This window comes from Mizuhopecten yessoensis, unplaced genomic scaffold, assembly GCF_002113885.1.
Source record: "Mizuhopecten yessoensis strain PY_sf001 unplaced genomic scaffold, ASM211388v2 scaffold3453, whole genome shotgun sequence".
Lineage (NCBI taxonomy): Eukaryota > Metazoa > Mollusca > Bivalvia > Pectinida > Pectinidae > Mizuhopecten > Mizuhopecten yessoensis.
This window is the reverse complement of record NW_018405052.1, coordinates 74,852-94,303: the sequence shown is the minus strand read 5'-3', so window position 1 is coordinate 94,303 and position 19,452 is coordinate 74,852. Positions and strand designations below refer to the sequence as shown.

Here is a 19,452-nt window from a genome sequence, read left to right as displayed (position 1 = left end):
AATTTTGGCATTTAATTCTTGGGGAATTCTACCCCCAATCTTATAATAATATTATACATGTAGTATTTTACGACAGTATGTTTCAGCTTCTCTCATATCGTTGAGGGTCTAGCTAACATATTCAGCTTCTCTCATATCGTTGAGGGTCTAGCCGTAGTCGTTGAATATTCCATTTCTCATGCAGCTTCTCCAGGGTCGCTCGCAGAGTCTAGTAGCTTCTCTGGAATCGTCCAGGGTCTAGTTGCTTCTCTGTATCTTTGGAGTCTTGCTCGATCATGTAACTAGCTACTCTGGGACACCTCAGAGTCCAGATTCTTTAAATTTTAAATATCCTATTAGTAAGTTTAATCGTTTTGGTATAGAGTGAGTAGCCCCTGATACGCCAAACTTGTAGCTTGTATGTATTATAACTGTAGTAATAAACAGGTTAAACTGTTCTTGCGTGTTTAGTTGTATATAAATACACAAATTATGGTCGGATAATGGCGGTTATCGAACTCGTCCGAGCTTTCATGGAAATTAACCTTGTGGTGAAGTTTGAAGTTAATCCGTTAACAATTACTTGAGATATCGAGCTGACATCGTTCGTTCGCCCGCCCGAACGATGTAAATAATATGTTTACGATTGAAAAATACTTACAGTGAATGTATTTTGTGTAATCTTGGTCGCTACTTTTCACTGGATACCAAAACATGTCCGTGAAGGGTGTTAAAATGACTGCGATTTATTATTCATAAATAAAATATTTAAAGTGTAATTAATATAAGGGAAAAAATCAGGACTTTGCTGTAAGTTGGACACATTGAGAAATTCAAATCTTTAAACTTTGATTCATAGAAGTTTGAGCGTAGTATTTTGTAATAACACTACCAAATAGCTTGCTTCGTCAGATATCCCACAGGTAATAAGTGATCATTGAATGGTTAAAATACATACCTAGGTGTCCCTGTGGAGCCCCACCATTTCATACAAAAATATCTCATATTGTGTTTGACATTCACTGTTATATACTTACGAATACAGTCGACAATGGATGTAGCCCCTGAGAAGACCTTGGTTGTTTTTCCGGCGCCACATGATTTACATTCGGTTTGACCCTTTTCATCCTGGTATTTAGCTTTTTCACAGCTGACGCATGCACCATCCTTCTGGTATGTTCCAACATCACATAAATCTGAACGAGATCATTGAGAAGTATTTTAAAATTCCTCCATGAGGAACAGTACACCACACGGTTGAGTGACTTTACACACTGGGTGAAGTGTACACTGACCAAGAAAGTCGTCTGACAGAGTTTTATTATTTAAGTTCTACCTAATGACAATATAATGCATTTTTCTGCATTTCTTTTCCCCATCAGTATGTAATTTCATGTGAACAATGGCATCTTTAGACTTGTCCTGACTAACATATTAATCTTATTTATTGACTTGATTTGGACAAGCCCACTGCCCTCTGTCAACTCCTATAGACCTGTCCTGAATAACATATTGATCTTATTTATTGACTTAACTTGGACACACCCACTGGCCTCTGTCATCCCCTACAATCCTGTCCTGCGTAATGTATTGATCTTATTTATTGACATGATTTGGACAAGCCCACTGCCCTCTGTCATCTTCTATAGACCTGTCCTGAATAACATATTGATCTTATTTATTGACTTTACTTGGACACACCCACTGCCCTCTTTCGTCCTCTACAGACCTGTCCTGTGTAATGTATTGATCTTATTTATTGACTTAACTTGGACACACCCACTGGCCTCTGTCATCCCCTACAATCCTGTCCTGTGTAATGTATTGATCTTATTTATTGACATGATTTGGACAAGCCCACTGCCCTCTGTCATCTTCTATAGACCTGTCCTGAATAACATATTTATCTTATTTATTGACTTTACTTGGACACACCTTCTGCCCTCTTTCGTCCTCTACAGACCTGTCCTGTGTAATGTATTGATCTTATTTATTGACTTTACTTGGAAACACCCACTGGCCTCTGTCATCCCCTACAGACCTGTCCTGCGTAATGTATTGATCTTATTTATTGACTTAACTTGGACACACACACACACTGGCCTCTGTCATGTCCTACAGACTTGTCCTGTGTAGTGTAAGTGATCTTATCTTATTTATTGACTTAACTTGGACACACCCACTGCCCACTTTCGTCCTCTACAGACCTGTCCTGTATACATACCTAAGGAACAGGCAGTAGAGGAAGTTGATGCTGCGGATGTTGTAGTTTTCAAGGGTGGACAAGATGTACAGTTTATGACTGTCGTTTGGTCAGCTTTCCAATTTCCAACCTGAGACTTATAGGTTCCCAGGCCACAGGCAACACACACTCTGCTAGTTGTGTTATACTCATAGCCAGGGCTGCAGTTGTCTAGATTACAAATAAATAAAATAATTACAAAAATAGATCATGGATAGAACAAATTCTAATTCATTGCAATAGTGAACTTAAGTTCCTTCAAATCACCTATTGCCTACTGTGGAAGGGGTAAATATAATACTTTAACTTATAAAGGGAAATACCACTTATGGCTATATTTTAATCTTTACTCATTTTGCATTTTCACAGCTTTTTGTGCCAAGTGAACTAATAGACTGGTAAACTCCTTAATTGACCTTATCCTGTAGCTTGCCATTACCTACCCACACAGTCAGACTGTAAATCTGTGCCAGTGGTCCGGGTGGTGTATGTCCCAGGGGAACAAGGAATACAGTTACTCTCTCCTTGATTTGGTTGGTACTGGCCAATGGGACAGACCTCACAACTATTAGTAATTGCAATCCTCTTCTGTCCAGCTGGACATACAACTACAATCAAATAAACAGAGGATTTTAGAATATATATGTTACCTTGTATGTTGTACCTCTAGAAACCTTCTGTTGAATATTTCTAATCAGCATCATCTATTGATTTTAGTATTTCCCAAGTTTTATCAAACCGATAAAATTAAGGCAAATTCACTGTAGACCTCGATAACGTTGTGAAGCTACAGACACAGCTATGTACATGGTTATCAAACCATGAGACAGATTGGTCACCCTATATCAACAGATAGCCCAGCTTGTCTAACAGACACTAGTAGCATAGAAATGTTTTCGTATAGTATAGCTTGAGTCGACACACAACTTTGCAAAAATGTCATAACTTAATACATTGATAGAACGATGCCCCATAGTAATGGATTGTCTCGAAATCAAACACACTCAGCGCAAATTTAATTACTTATTCGTAAGTGAGATATCAAATTCTATCAACTTTAGAAAACTGATCTCTTTCACAATGTGACAAATATCAAAAGCATTATTTGTCATAGTGTGGAAATATCACTTTTAGAATTGGTCAATCAAAATAGCACTTTCTAGTCACTTCATTTAAAGCCACAGATATTCTTTACAGATATAAATAAAGTTATTGATGCAGTAATATCTTCATTGTCGTAGGTAGTGTTATGATGTTAGAAAATATCTTCTTTAACTCAAGATCAAACAATACTTTGTACATGTAGTAATGTAAAGCACAAGAGACAACAAGGGGGAAATCTATGCCCATCCCACGCCAATCTGGCAAAACTTAAAATCCTTCTGATGCATTAGTGTATCTTAATATATGAAAACATGGAAATGTAAGGAGAAGAAACACCATTTGTAATGTTTTATGCAGTGAAGTCAAGAACTGTTCCTGGAATGCAGTGAACGGAGAAACATACTGTACCTGACCAACCTAGGCTCAAGGTAATATTAAACATAAATATTTACCAGGTTTTGACTGACATATAAAACCTGCCTTACTTTGTAGTTGTTCGTTATAAATACCATACTGGCAATTTTTCACATAACTGCCTATGCCTCTATTTTTAATGAAACATGTTAATACACAAACCATGCTACACTGGCATACCTATTGAAACTGTATTGATTTACATGGCTGACTTGCATTTTAACAACCTATGACCTTAATATCATTGATGCTAACATTGTAGGTATTAGTGTTTGTAGCCCACTTTTTATGTTAATTTCTATGGTGTTTTAATACTGGTAATTGCATGTACGTAATTTTATTTCTCCCACAATCACTATAGGTTTCCTCACTCCCGATTCATTGGATAAACCTGCTAGGATTGGAGTTGGTAAATATTTTTGGTTACCCACTAGTGGGTAACACCCTGGATGTGATTTCATTGCTCAATATTTGACATCATGATTCACGGCAATTGTTTCTCCCCCATCGGAAGCCAACATAGTGTATTTTCAAGGGAAACATATGGAGAAAAAGGACCCCAAACTCGTGATGGTTGATTATCATGTTTATCTAACTCAAGTTAGCTAATTTTCAACTTGTAAAAGACACTCGGTAAACCTCGTGCCTTTATACAATTTGAAGATTAACTAACTCGAGTTAGATACACATGATACCCTACCATCACTTGCATGGGAACCTCTATAGAACTAATATGAGAAATGGAAAATTACAACTTACCAACAGTACATACGTCTCCGGAAGTGGCTCCGGTAATTGCCGTGGTAAAACCTGTGCCACACGTCGTACAGTTAGTATTCCCAACGGTGTCCTTGTAGGAGCCAATGGGACATTGCTGACAGGACTGGTTTGTTGAATCGTAGTACTCTCCTTTCACACAATGGACTGAAATATGTATGAAAAAGAGACACATTCAAAATCAGTATGTAAGTAATTATAGATTATCAAACAGCATTTTCAGTGTTTGTCATGAGAACAATTTTCTCATTGCTCGCACATGGATAACATCTCGAGTGTTTATCATCCATATTCTACTACCTTAAAAAAGGTAGACTTAAAATCATATTTTCTAAATGACCTCTAGACTCAATGATCATCGATCTCAAGTCCTCGGTGTGTGACAAACGTAAACAAATAGATGGTTTGCACTGAAGAATACCATGAACATTGACAAATATAAACAAATAGAAGATTTGCATGGAAGAGTACGTCATTTTACAATCTTATCATCACTTAAAATAGTGTTGTTATCCCCACAAAATTTTGTTCGTAACATTGTATTGATTTGTTAATGAAGGACTATTTTCTTACGCAGTAAACCTTTGTGTTGGCACTATTTCCAGTTCAGGGCATCACTGGGGGAAAGCAGACAATCTTTTTTGAGAAAATATGTTTCCAAATTGGAAAATCTGTTTTCAAGTTCTAATCAAGTCATTCTTAACTTCTTCTTGAGTATTCTCATATTGACAACCCATGCTAATGAATTTACCATGTTATAAAGTGGTATATAGATGACAATTATCTTTCTTAAACCTTTCCACATATCAAAACTGAAGCAATTTTTCAAGTGTGTTTAATGTTTTCAAAAAAATAAAAGACAGATCAAGTCTCAACTAAATATTCATTTTTACAGCAAAATTTACAAAAATAACAATGGCTTTACCCCAGCTACAATCTGATGACATTCACTTCTTAAAGACATATACTGTCCACAGATTCGTGTGTTTGGTTCTGTTATTCACGGTCTAACTAATGGTCATTGATGACAGGTTGTGTTATTCATAGTCTAACTAATGGTCAGTGATGACAGGTTCTGTTATTCACGGTCTAACTAATGGTCAGTGATGACATGTTGTGTTATTCAAAGTCTTACTAATGGTCAGTGATGACAGGTTGTGTTATTCAGTCTAACTAATGGTCAGTGATGACGTGTTCTGTTATTGAGGCTAACTAATGGTCAGCGATGACATGTTGTGTCATTCACAGTCTAACTTATAGTCAGTAATGACAGTTTCTGTTATTCACAGTATAACTAATGGTCAGTGATTACATGTTGTGTTATTCAAAGGCTTACTAATGGTCAGTGATGGCAGGTTGTGTTATTCACGGTCTACCTAATGGTCAGTGATTACATGTTCTGTTATTCAATTTAACTAATGGTCAGGGATGACAGGTTCTGTTATTCACGGTCTACCTAATGGTCAGTGATGGCAGGTTGTGTTATTCACTCTAACTAATGGTCACTGCTAGGATTGGAGGTGGTAAATATTTTTGGGTACCCACTAGTGGGTAACCAAAAATATTTACCACCTCCAATCCTAGCAGTGACCATTAGTTAGATTCTGACCAATAGTTAGACTGTGAAGAACAGAACATGACATCACTGACCATTATTAGTTAGACTGTGGATAACAGAACATGTCAACACTGACCATTAGTTTGACTGAATAACAGAAAATGTCATCACTGACCTTTAGTTAGACTGTGAAGAACAGAACATGACATCACTGACCATTATTTACAGTCTAACTAATGGACAGTGATGACATGTTATGTTATTCCCAGTCTAACTAATGGTCAGTGATGACATGTTGTATTATTTACAGTCTAACTAATGGTCAGTGATGACATGTTCTGTTGTATTATTCACAGTCTAACTAATGGTCAGTGATGACATGTTCTGTTATTCACAGTCTAACTAATGGACAGTGATGACATGTTGTGTTATTAACAGTCTTACTAATGGTCAGTGATGAGAGATTGTGTTATTCAGTCTAACTAATGGACAGTGATGACATGTTCTGTTGTATTATTCCCAGTCTAACTAATGGTCAGTGATGACATGTTGTTTTATTCACAGTCTAACTAATGGTGAGTGATGACATGTTGTGTTATTCACAGTCTTACTAATGGTCAGTGATGAGAGGTTGTGTTATTCAGTCTAACTAATGGTCAGTGATGACAGATTATGTTATTGACAGTCTAACTAATGGTCAGTGATGACAGGTTGTGTTATTCACAGTCTAACTAATGGACAGTGATGACAGGTTCTGTTATTCAATCTAACTAATGGTCAGTGATGACATGTTCTGTTATTCAGTCTAACTAATGGTCAGTGATGACATGTTGTGTTATTCACAGTCTTACTAATGGTCAGTGATGACAGGTTGTGTTATTCAGTCTAACTAATGGTCAGTGATGACAGGTTATGTTATTCACAGTCTGACATGTTCTGTTATTCAGTCTAACTAATGGTCAGTGCTAACTAATGGTCAGTGATGACAGGTTATGTTATTCACAGTCTAACTAATGGTCAGTGATGACATGTTATGTTATTCACAGTCTTACTAATGGTCATTGATGACAGGTTCTGCTATTCACAGTCTAACTAATGGTCATTGATGACAGGTTCTATTATTCACAGTCTAACTTATAGTCAGTAATGACAGGTTCTGTTATTCACAGTCTAACTAATGGTCAGTAGTGACATGTTCTGTTATTCACAGTCTAACTAATGGTCAGTGATGACATGTTATGTTAGTCACAGTCTTACTAATGGTCATTGATGACAGGTTATATTATTCACAGTCTAACTATTTGTCAGTGATGACATGTTGTGTTATTCAGTCTAACTAATGGTCAGTAGTGACATGTTCTGTTATTCACAGTCTAACTAATAGTCAGTGATGACAGGTTCTGTTATTCACAGTCTAACTATTGGTCAGTGATGACAGGTTGTGTTATTCACAGTCTAACTAATGGACAGTGATGACAGGTTCTGTTATTCAGTCTAACTAATTGTCAGTGATGACATGTTGTGTTATTCACAGTCTAACTAATGGTCACTGATGACAGGTTCTGTTACTCACGGTCTAACTAATGGTCAGTGATGATATGTTCTGTTATTCAGTCTAACTAATGGTCAGTGATGACAGGTTCTGTTATTCAGTCTATCTAATGGTCAGTGATGACAGGTTCTGTTATTCACGGTCTAACTAATGGTCAATGATGACATGTTGTGTTATTCACGGTCTAACTAATGGTCAGTGATGACAGGTTCTGTTATTCACAGTCTAACTAATTGTCAGTGATGACAGGTTCTGTTATTCAGTCTAACTAATGGTCAGTGATGACATGTTCTGTTATTCACAGTCTAACTAATAATGGTCAGTGATGACATGTTGTGTTATTCACAGTCTAACTAATTGGCAGTGATGACAGGTTCTGTTATTCAGTCTAACTAATGGTCAGTGATGACAGGTTCTGTTATTCAGTTTAACTAATGGTCAGTGATGACAGGTTCTGTTATTCAGTCTTACTATTGGTCAGTGATGACAGGTTCCATTATTCAGTCTAACTAATGGTCAGTGATGACATGTTGTGTTATTCACAGTCTAACTAATGGTCAGTGATGACAGGTTCTGTTATTTATACTAACTAATGGTCAGTGATGACAGGTTCTGTTATTCATTCTAATTATTGGTCAGTGATGACAGGCTCTGTTATTCAGTCTAACTAATGGTCAGTGATGACAGGTTCTGTTATTCAATCTAACTAATGGTCAGTGATGACAGGTTCTGATATTCAGAGTTTAGCTAATGGTCAGTGATGACAGGTTCTGTTTTTCACAGCCTAAATATACCATGAACAACAATTAAGTATATACAAGATTTTCAAGTAGAAAGATTGAACTGTAACCAAATAAAATGATAAGATAAGTGTTACATAATTTGTACATCAAATACAGGCCTATGTTGGTGATTTAATGGGAAGTGTTCTATTAAATGATGCCTTATGTGTGTATAGCTACAGTACTCACGCTGGTCACAGTTACTCTTGTCTGTGGAGGCTTCACCACTTGTGGTAAAGCCAGGGGGACAGGTAACACAGAGTGTTGCTCTTCCTCGTGCTTCTTTGTATTCCCCTTGTTTACAGGGGTCACATCTGGCAGGTGAAGAAGTCCCATTGTACTGAAAGCCCTTATCACAGAACACTGAAATAACAAGGGACTCAATTTGATGAAATGAATGAGGTATAGGCAACATCAAGGTACCTGGACTGGATACAGTTTTTAAATTGATCATGTATGAACACAAAAATGAAAAAGCATCACAATTCTTCATAATAACAAACAAGATTTTTGTTGAAACAATATTATTGTAAGATGGAACCTTGATGTGACTGGTCAGTTCCCTCAAATTTTCTATTATCCAATCCAATACTAGCCTGAGGTACTGTTTCAAGTTACATTTTCAACAGTAAACTAGAAATATGTCAGGGTCACATCAATGCTACCCATTTGATTTTGAAAACAAGAGGCCCAGAGGGCCAGTATCGCACACCTTGATAATTAAAGGATCTTGTCCCTGATTTTTCTTTTCTTTATATTTTATGCTCATGTGATTCAATAACAAATGACGTTATCTATCAGATGAAAGACAGACAAGGTAACCACCGTCTACATCAGTCTAGTGAACATTTTGAGGGCAGTACAAGGTCATGTGATATGTAACACCATAGGACTTTTTCATGTGATAAGTTATTCATTACCCATCCACAAGCAACATGCTATTTTCAATTTACATGTATTTTCAGCATAACTGCATAGTTAACCTGAATAACATAATAGCTTATGACATCCAAAAAGAGGATCAAGGTTAGTTTGGAAATTAAGTTCAAATCTGACCAGTAGTTTGAGAGATGGCCTCTGGGAGGGCAGGTTGCTTTATTGTATATCTGCCCAGTAGTTTGACAGATAGCCTCTGGGCGGGAAGGTTGCTTTATACTATAACTGCCCAGTAGTTTGAGAGATCGCCTTTGGGAGGGCAGGTTGCTTTATTGTATATATGCCCAGTAGTGTTACAGATGGCCTCTGGAAGGGCAGATTGCTTTATTGTATATCTGCCCAGTAGTTTGACAGATAGCCTCTGGGAAGACAGGTTGCTTTATACTATATCTGCCCAGTAGTTTGAGAGATGGCCTCTGGGAGGGCAGGTTGCTTTATACTATATCTGTCCAGTAGTTTGAGAGATGGCCTTTGGGAGGGCAAGTTGCTTTATCATATATCTGCCCAGTAGTTTGACAGATAGCCTCTGGAAGGGCAGGTTGCTTTATTGTATATCTGCCCAGTAGTTTGAGAGATGGCCTCTGGGAGGGCAGGTTGCTTTATACTATATCTGCCCAGTAGTTTGACAGATAGCCTTTGGGAGGGCAGGTTGCTTTATACTATATCTGTCCAGTAGTTTGAGAGATGGCCTTTGGGAGGGCAGGTTGCTTTATACTATATCTGTCAAGTAGTTTGAGAGATGGCCTTTGGGAGGGCAAGTTGCTTTATACTATATCTGCCCAGTAGTTTGACAGATGGCCTTTGGGAGGGCAGGTTGCTTTATACTATATCTTCCCAGTAGTTTGACAGATAGCCTTTGGGAGGGCAGGTTGCTTTATACTATATATTCCCAGTAGTTTGACAGATAGCCTTTGGAGGGCAGGTTGCTTTATACTATAACTTTTTATTCCAATGGGCTAGGAATGCTTCCACTATAATTGGGTTAAAACCTTTCTTGCAGTTCGGGAGGACCAAATAGCCCCCTGCAGTATGTATTTTACTAAAATTCTGTCTAACAATTCAGAAATAAATGTTATGTTAAGCAAATCAGCCAATTTGATCTCTCTGCCTAGAAAAAGGTCAGCCTTTTACCTTGTAAAATTTTTGATCCTCCATGAGATAAGCATGATACCATTACAATTTGGCTGAAATCTACGTACTAGTTTTGAAGATATCATTTATAAACACATGCCCTGCTGAGCCTTTGCATTAAATTTTTGATATACTTACAAACGTCACATGATATTCTATTTTCGTTGGAAGTAAAGTTTGCAAAGCTTTCCTCACAGGATACACAGTTGGAAAGACCAGCTTGTGGTTTTATTGTATCAAGTGGACATTTCTGACACGTAGTCGAACCAGCCAGTCCAGGACCACACCAAACTGAAACAAGAATATGAGGCTGTAAGATACCCTGTCAGTAGTCATGGTAACGTAGGTATACAGGTGTCACTCGGGTACACAACAGTTCCTGGTAACTGAGGGGAAATTGCAAAATGTATCAGGTATTGTGACACATTAGATTCTGACAAGAGCAGTTCACAAGAAAGGAATTACAATCTAGAATATCAGACAGAATTTTTTAATAATGACTTTTAGGCATATTAATAGGTCACTTTGATACCTCTCGGTCTAAAACATAAAAAAAGTCCTATTGAAGTCAATCGTCATAAATAGATAGTAATAATATACAACATTTATATAGCACCCTTAGTATAATTTGCAATATTACTCTCAGGCGCTTTACGACACATGAATTATAGCATTCCTACTGTGATAGTTATAAATATACAGTAGTAGATGAAAACAAGTAGTAATCAGCATGAAACATTAGGTAACAAAATATTTATCTCCATATGCATATAAATATACTATAACTATATTGTATATGTATTATACTGTAATACATATAGTAGTATATAATACATATGTGTCTTGAAAAAGGAGCGGATCGCTCCGAAAATTTGACAACCTAAACTTGTCCACACTGTTGGAATTACTTCTTTGCCCCATATTATACTATAATGCATATACATATATATATAGGGTCTTGAGGCCAGATCTTTCTATCCTCCTTGAAGTTAGCCATATCTTTCGAACCTCCTTGAAGTTAGCCAGATCTTTCTATCCTCCTTGAAGTTAGCCAGATCTTTCTATCCTCCTTGAAGTTAGCCAGAGTGTCTGACTTAGCAGATGGTAGGCTTTTCCACAATGTGGCTGAAACCCTTCCAAAGCACCGGTTTCCATAGGTCACAGCACAAGATTTTGGGACACATAACAAGGATTCTGTCTCCGATCACAGTTACCATGGGGCTGGAACAAGCTCTTGTAAACACTGAGAAGCTATTCAATTCAGTACCTTGTATGTGTACACCAAAATTTTGTACTACGACCTGCCGGTAATCAGTGCAATGAATATAATACAGGTGTGATGAGCTCTCTCTTTCGAGTACGAGTAACCAGATGTGCTGCAGTGTTCTGGACCCTCTGCAGACAACTAGATATTTTGTCATTGACGAAATCTGGTATGGAAATTTCACTGAATTTCTGGAAGCTGATCTCCTTCCTTGCTACAATTTAGTGTTGCTTGGACAGCAAGATGATCACCAGATTGGTTCCCCTTACAACATCACTTAGACATGGATCCCTCACTAAAATTGTTTCATGAATGACCAAGCTATTTTCCCCTGTAATGACAACATCTAGTGTTTGGCCATGGGTGTGTGAAGCTTCTGTCACATGTTATATCAGACCCACAGAATCAAAAACCTAACCAGGTTTCTGTTATTGTCAGAATATCAATGTCCTGAGATGTTACAAAATCCCTGATGGGCAATGACTTGTCCTTCATCAAGGACCTAAGGATAAACTATAGTACAATCTAAGAGAAAGAATGGTCCAATACTTTCTGTGAAATAGTGATAACAAATTTTGACACTGAAATCTAAGATGGTAACCTGTCGGCTATATTGATCTTCAAATCCACGAACAATTGTTACTGATTTGTTGCACAACTAGGATGCAAGGGTAACGTGTACAAAATTTGAGACAAAAAATTGTCAAGTACTTCTGAGAAATAGAGACAACAAGATTTTTTTATAGATAAACTACAGATGAAACATTATTTGTGAAGTCCACCATCTGTTGGTGATTGGCTGAAAAGGGGTATGGAGTAAATGTCTTAAAAAAGCATGTACAAAACAAGAGGCGCAGAGGGCTTGTATTGCTCACCTGTTTCTTTTGTTACATGAAATTTTTGACATATAGGTAACCTCAGACCAAATTTGGTAACTAGAACACAAGACATTTTAAACATCTCTTAAATGGTTCTTAAGATCTTGTTGTTTGAAATTTGAAATTTGAATTTTAAAGCTTTCAACCCATGTTGACCTTTGACTCCAGCTAGCACTTAAAGTTGACCTTTGACCTCATTACTGTAATAAAGAAAAAGATTTGCACTGCTGGTCTACATAACATACCCAAGTATCATGACTCTAGTCAAAATAGTTCTTAGGATGTTGTTGTTAAAAGTTTTTAACATATCTGACCCCTGTGACCTTGAAACTAGGTCAAGGTCATTTTAACGAGGAAAGCTTATAGCACTCCATCCCAGGTACCTACTGGTCAAATGTCGTGACCCTAGGTCCCCCAGTTCTTCAGAAGAAGTTGTTCAAAAGAAACATTTGACGGACGGACGGACAGACAGATGACGCAGTACGGCATAACCTCACATTGGACCTTCGGGCCAGGTAAGCTTAAAATAATTTGACACACGAGAGGTAAATGTAACACTTGCAATATGTTGGATGTTAAGGACTTACTTTGACAGTCCGACTCCATAGTTCTACCAGTTTCGGATGTGTTCTGGTTGGAGCCACAATCTTTACAACTAGCTTGATAGCGGTCGGGCTGGTATGTTCCCAGAGGACAAAGCAAACAGTTATCTCCAGATATGTAAGAGCCTGGATCACAATCCACTACAAAACAATACAATCAAATCAGTCAACAAGCAAAATAGCATTTCCAAAAAAAAAATTTAAAAAAATACAAATGATTATGTTTGATTTTATAGTTCTGATGAGTTTGTATCTTAAAGAAGTGTGATTAATATTCGTTAAATTTCACAATGTCTACTTACTTCAATTGCTGCAGACATCGCTAACAAAATGGATAAAAGTCGGGTCAAATCATTTTAAATTATTTTCAGCAATATGTTAAACTTCATTTTCTAGATACCCAAATTAAGGCTTCAGTTTTCAGTCCAGTGTGTTGCCTTTGTGCCAAGTGAAAACATCATTCTGCCAATTGCAATTTCATTCAACTGTTCTCAGCATCTACATGTTTGTTACATGTACTTATCAACCACTATCAATTTAAAATGAACGTGTGAGGCAGTACTTTGGGTATCAGATTAGCAGAGGAGGTGAGGCGGTACTTTGGGTATCAGATTAGCAGAGGAGGTGAGGCAGTACTTTGGGTATCAAATTAGCAGAGGAGGTGAGGCAGTACTTGGGTATCAGATTAGCAGAGGAGGTGAGGCAGTACTTTGGGTATCAGATTAGCAGAGGAGGTGAGGCAGTACTTTGGGTATCAGACTAGCAGAGGAGGTGAGGCGGTACTTTGGGTATCAGATTAGAAGAGGAGGTGAGGCAGTACTTTGGGTATCAGATTAGCAGAGGAGGTGAGTCAGTACTTTGGGTATCAGACTAGCAGAGGAGGTGAGGCGGTTCTTTGGGTATCAGATTAGAAGAGGAGGTGAGGCAGTACTTTGGGTATCAGATTAGAAGAGGAGGTGTAACTTTCAAAGTCTTCATCATAAAGCTTAACATAGGATGTACATCTGTGACCCTCTTTCACCAAGATTGCTGTTAATGAATTATTTTTTAAATTTCAATTTGATTATTTATGTGTTTAATATACAATTGTGCCGATTATAAAAACAATTCCAGCATAGTTATGTTTCAAACCACACATTTAGAATTCAACTTTTTTTTTCTTAAACTAAATTCTTCAAAATAGCCTAGCAAGGTAATTTTTTTGTTTATTCATTTAAAGAACAGCTAGTTATTAGAGGCGTTGGTAAATACCAGTACAAATCTTGTGTAAATGAATTGATTGGTTAACTTAAATGTGAGAAATTATCAAAACAGCCATGATCTGTTTGTTGTTTGTATTTTACTTCCTATTAACAGCCATGGTCATTGAAGGACATGCCAGGTTTTGTTAGTGGAAGAAAGACGGAGCTACCCTGAGAAAACCAATCAACCTGCAGTCAGTACTTGGTGACTACCCTATGAAGGCCTCAAACCTGTAACCTACTGGTGGAGGGCAAGTGATCGTAGATATCTAGGTGCCTTAACCACTTGGCCATCGCGGTCCCTCAAAACAGCCATGAAAAACAGTAAAGGAAAATGAATACTTACATACAGTACAGTTACTTAAATCAGTACTGCTTCCACCAGTTGTAGTGTAGTTAACAGGACAGGAAGCACACTGCTGGAATTTCATTGTCTCGTTAGCATTGTTCCAGGTACCTTTGTCACATGGTTCACACTGGTCAGACACATTGTTGTACTGCTGGCCAGCACTACACACACCTGAAAGGACAAATAACATACTTATTCTGCTGGCCTGCACTATACACACACCTGAAAGGACAAACAACATATTTAATTCTGCTGGCCTGCACTACACACACCTGAAAGGACAAACAAACAAAGAATCCCCTCTTGGGTTGAGATTCCCCTATCCCCAAGGGGGTGAGAGATTGTGTTTGGCAACTAAAGAATCTTTCCCCCTGAGGGTTGAGATTTCTAATCTCACCTCAAAGGAGTGAATGATTCTTTTTCTCAGACCCTGTTCACCCATTGTGCATCATATACATAATGTTATGTTAACGTTGATGTTATGTCATACAATTGTTATTAACAGGGAATTCCTCCCGTCTCAACCCTAGGGTGAGACAAGTATATCTAACACTGGGAAAAGTGTTGATACACCTGTCCAGGGTAAGAGAATCTATTCGTCTGTGATGTTTGTTACTGATAGTAACAGCTTTTTAGGTTTTTACTTACGGACACAACTGTCCTCTGAGGTCTGTCCATCGTCCATTGTGGCTTTGTTTGAAGGACATTTAGTACATGTCACAGCTGAGTTTGGATAGGTAATGGGTTGGTAGCTGCCTTTGGGACATCGTTCACAATTGCCAGCAGAGTTAAGAACCTCTCCAGCTGAACACATATCTGAAAATAAAATAAATATTAAGTAATTACTTTTGATAAATGCTTTTGAAGTCATAAATATGTTTATGGATAAGAATACCACAGTATGTTAAAATTACGCCTGTGAAACCAGTTATTTCAACATTGAGGACCTTCACTCTTCACTTAAACAGTACATTTCATTCTTAATAATTGGTCTTCATAGACATCATCACTTTTATCATATCTGCCATATATGGTCATTGTTTTTTGTTTTTGTTTTGGATATATTGAACTTTCATAAAATTGAAGTTCATTGATGATGATTGTAGATATACTGAAACTTCAAAAAATTATCAGTAAACTTTTAATGTGATATAAATGCCATTATTTACCTCCTCTATAACAATGGTACTTGTAACAAATAAAACAGGTTAAAACAGTTCTCTACCAAATAATACTGGCAGAAGCAGTAGGTACTTAAACCAATAGTACTGGTTGAAGCATAACTTTAACCAATAGTACAGATTGAAGCAGTACTTTAACCAAAAGTACAGATTGAAGCAGTACTTTAACCAATAGTGCAGATTGAAGAATAACTTGAACAAACCAATAGTACTGGTTGAAACAGTTCTTAAACACATCATACAGATTGAAGCTGCATTACTTAACTCATTGACCCCTGAAGTTCCATAGTGAACTATTCCAACCTTTGAATTGGAAGGGTTCAAATGTGTCTTCAGGGGTAAATGAGTTAAACCAATAGTACAGATTGAAGCATAACTTTAACCACCAGTATTAGTTGAAGCATAATAACTTATTCAACAGTACTGGTTGAAGCAGTACTTAAACAAATAGTCCAGTTTGAAGCATTGCTTTAACCAACAGTACTGGTTGAAGCATAACTTTAACCAACAGTACTGGTTGAAGCAGTACTTAAAACCAATAGTATATATAGATTGAAGCAGTACTTTAACCAATAGTAGATGTTGAACAGTACTTTAACCATTAGTACAAATTGAAGCAGTACTTTTACCATTAGTACAAATTGAAGCAGTACTTTAACCATTAGTACAAATTGAAGCAGTACTTTTACCATTAGTACACATTTGAACTAGTACTATTACTCTTACTTCCCTTTAATCTACTACCACAACCTTAAAGATTTGTTTTTACTCATCTGTTTTTTGTTGGAGGGTGACAAGCTACTTACCAATAGAACAGTTCACGCTACTAATGCTGCCTGGCCCTTCTGTAGTTCTGCCATTGCTACAGTTCATGCATGGTGCGAAGTACTTTGTACGGTCTTCGATGGAGCGATAAGTGCCCCTTGCACAAGGAACACACATGTCCTGATCATTTAACTCGGTACCAGGTTCTTTACAATAACCTACAAAATCACAAGAAAATGAAAGAAATTGTACACCAAGACTCAAGAATTGAAAATATTGCAAATTAATTGGGAAAATGACAAGATATTACTGATGAAACATGACTGTCCAACCTAATTACATTAAACTAAATTTGAAACATTAATGCACATTTAAATAAAATGTCAGAAATTTGTTATTTTTATTAAAGTTCATCAAGAATAAAAAACAAAAACACAGAGTATTTAATGCAGTCTGACTGATGTTTACAGGCAGTGTTACCAGTGAATATATATGATGTTTACAGGCAGTGATACCAGTGAATATGTCTGATGTTTACAGGCAGTGATACCAGTGAGTATATATGATGTTTACAGGCAGTGATACCAGTGAATATGTCTGATGTTTACAGGCAGTGTTACCAGTGAATATATCAGATGTTTATATGATGTTTACAGGCAGTGTAACCAGTGAATATTTATGACGTTTACAGGCAGTGATACCAGTGAATATGTCTGATGTTTACAGGTAGTGTTACCAGTGAATATATCTAATGTTACAGGTAGTGTTACCAGTGAATATATCTAATGTTACAGGTAGTGTTACCAGTGAATATATCTAATGTTACAGGTAGCGATACCAGTGAATTTAGCTAATGTTACAGGTAGTGATACCAGTGAATATATCTAATGTTACAGGTAGTGATACCAGTGAAAGACATATGATGGCTGACTCACGTTTACAGTCGTTGTTACTGGTGGATTTCATGTTGTCTGTGGCTTTGTTGGAATCACAAGGCTTACATTTTTCCACAGATTTTGGCATTTCAATATCCTGGTAAAAATCGTAGGGGCAGTCCAGACAGGCACCAGTGTTGTTTAACTCCTGTCCCTTACTACAAATATCTGAAGAAAAAAATATTAGGGTAAAAAATCTGCTTTGTTGCCAACATAAGCAATGAATATTAGATCATAAATGCCATAATAACCATATCGACATATTTAACGTCACGTTTACACAAGCATTTAGGTCATAAGATGCTTGTGGGGCCTGTATCACTCAGCTGTTTGGATTTTTTCCTGGACTAGAAACAATTACTGATACCCGTAATTTAAGAGCAGGGTGGTTATTTTTCAATTCTTTGAAATCTAAAAGCAATAAGAACACCTGGTTAGGGCAGAAGGTTAAAATTAGAATTAACCTCGTGAAACTAAGGTCACAAATAAATGACCTTTCACAGAATTATAAAAAGGTTTTCTGTTAAACATTTTAAGAACAATTTACTTTTCTATTTTTCGGGTGTTAAGGTGACCCCATTAATCCATTAATTCCTTAATTTTTAATGGGCAGTGGTTAAATTAAATTGCTTTTCTTTCAAACTTTCCCCTTAATAGCTAAGGTTCAGATATGTGTTCTCCAAATCTTTTTGTCATTGAAAACTTAATTCTTGTTAATGTCAACAGAAACAGTAAGTATATGACCTAATTCTTGTTAATGTCAACAGAAACAGTAAGTATATGACATAATTCTTGTTAATGTCAACAGAAACAGTAAGTATATGACCTAATTCTTGTTAATGTCAACAGAAACAGTAAGTATATGACCTAATTCTTGTTAATGTCAACAGAAACAGTAAGTATATGACCTAATTCTTGTTAATGTCAACAGAAACAGTAAGTATATGACCTAATTCTTGTTAATGTCAACAGAAACAGTAAGTATATGACCTAATTCTTGTTAATGTCAACAGAAACAGTAAGTATATGACCTAATTCTTGTTAATGTCAACAGAAACAGTAAGTATATGTAAGTATACTTCTAAGCTTAAAAGTCCACCAAGGTCGGACATACTTAATTAGTCTAAATAAAGCTATAGAATAAATATCCTTACCAATGACTCTTGGTTATCCATAGCAACCTGTTACAAGATTTTAACACATTTTAACCCAAAGACATTGAAAGTGATAAGTATGGTGTCAGAGGGTGGTGAGATGGACACAACCACTTTCTACCTACCTATAGAACAGTTGTGGGAACTCATGCTGCCTGTAGTTTCTGTAGTCTTACCAGCAGTACAGTTTTCACATGGTAAGAAGGCTGTACTGTGGTCATCGACTGAACGGAAGGTTCCCCTGGGACAGGACATACAGTTGCCATTTCCATCGTCTTGTGTACCAGCAAGTGGACAATAGACTGAAAAATTGAAATATAATCTTAAATGTGAAAATCTGAAACATTAATATACATTCAATCAATAACAGAAACATGGGTGTTTGTGAAAGTGTGTGTGTGACAGTGTATGTGTGACAGTGTGTGTGTGACAGTGACAGTGTGTGTGTGACAGTGTGTGTGTGTGATGGTGTATGTGTGACTGTGTGTGTGTGTGACAGTGTGTGTGTGACAGTGTATGTGTGACAGTGTGTGTGTGACAGTGTGTGTGTGTGTGAAACAATATCCCTCTTCTTTTTGTCTCCACCATCCTTTTCTCATATATAGATA

General features: G+C 37.0%; 1 protein-coding gene across 1 annotated transcript in view; it reads right to left on the bottom strand.

The window, feature by feature from the left end:
* LOC110447500 overlaps positions 1-19,452 on the bottom strand; it is a 114,877-nt gene that overhangs the window by 22,883 nt on the left and 72,542 nt on the right. The window contains exons 32-43 of the mRNA XM_021493236.1: positions 18,970-19,146; positions 17,691-17,858; positions 16,797-16,973; positions 15,458-15,625; positions 14,807-14,980; positions 13,205-13,360; positions 10,614-10,766; positions 8,598-8,771; positions 4,499-4,663; positions 2,665-2,829; positions 2,204-2,392; positions 1,017-1,175 (exon numbers count right to left, since the gene is read on the bottom strand). Of these exons, the coding sequence (XP_021348911.1) occupies positions 1,017-1,175; positions 2,204-2,392; positions 2,665-2,829; positions 4,499-4,663; positions 8,598-8,771; positions 10,614-10,766; positions 13,205-13,360; positions 14,807-14,980; positions 15,458-15,625; positions 16,797-16,973; positions 17,691-17,858; positions 18,970-19,146 (2,025 nt within the window). The remainder of the gene's footprint in view (positions 1-1,016; positions 1,176-2,203; positions 2,393-2,664; positions 2,830-4,498; positions 4,664-8,597; positions 8,772-10,613; positions 10,767-13,204; positions 13,361-14,806; positions 14,981-15,457; positions 15,626-16,796; positions 16,974-17,690; positions 17,859-18,969; positions 19,147-19,452) is intronic.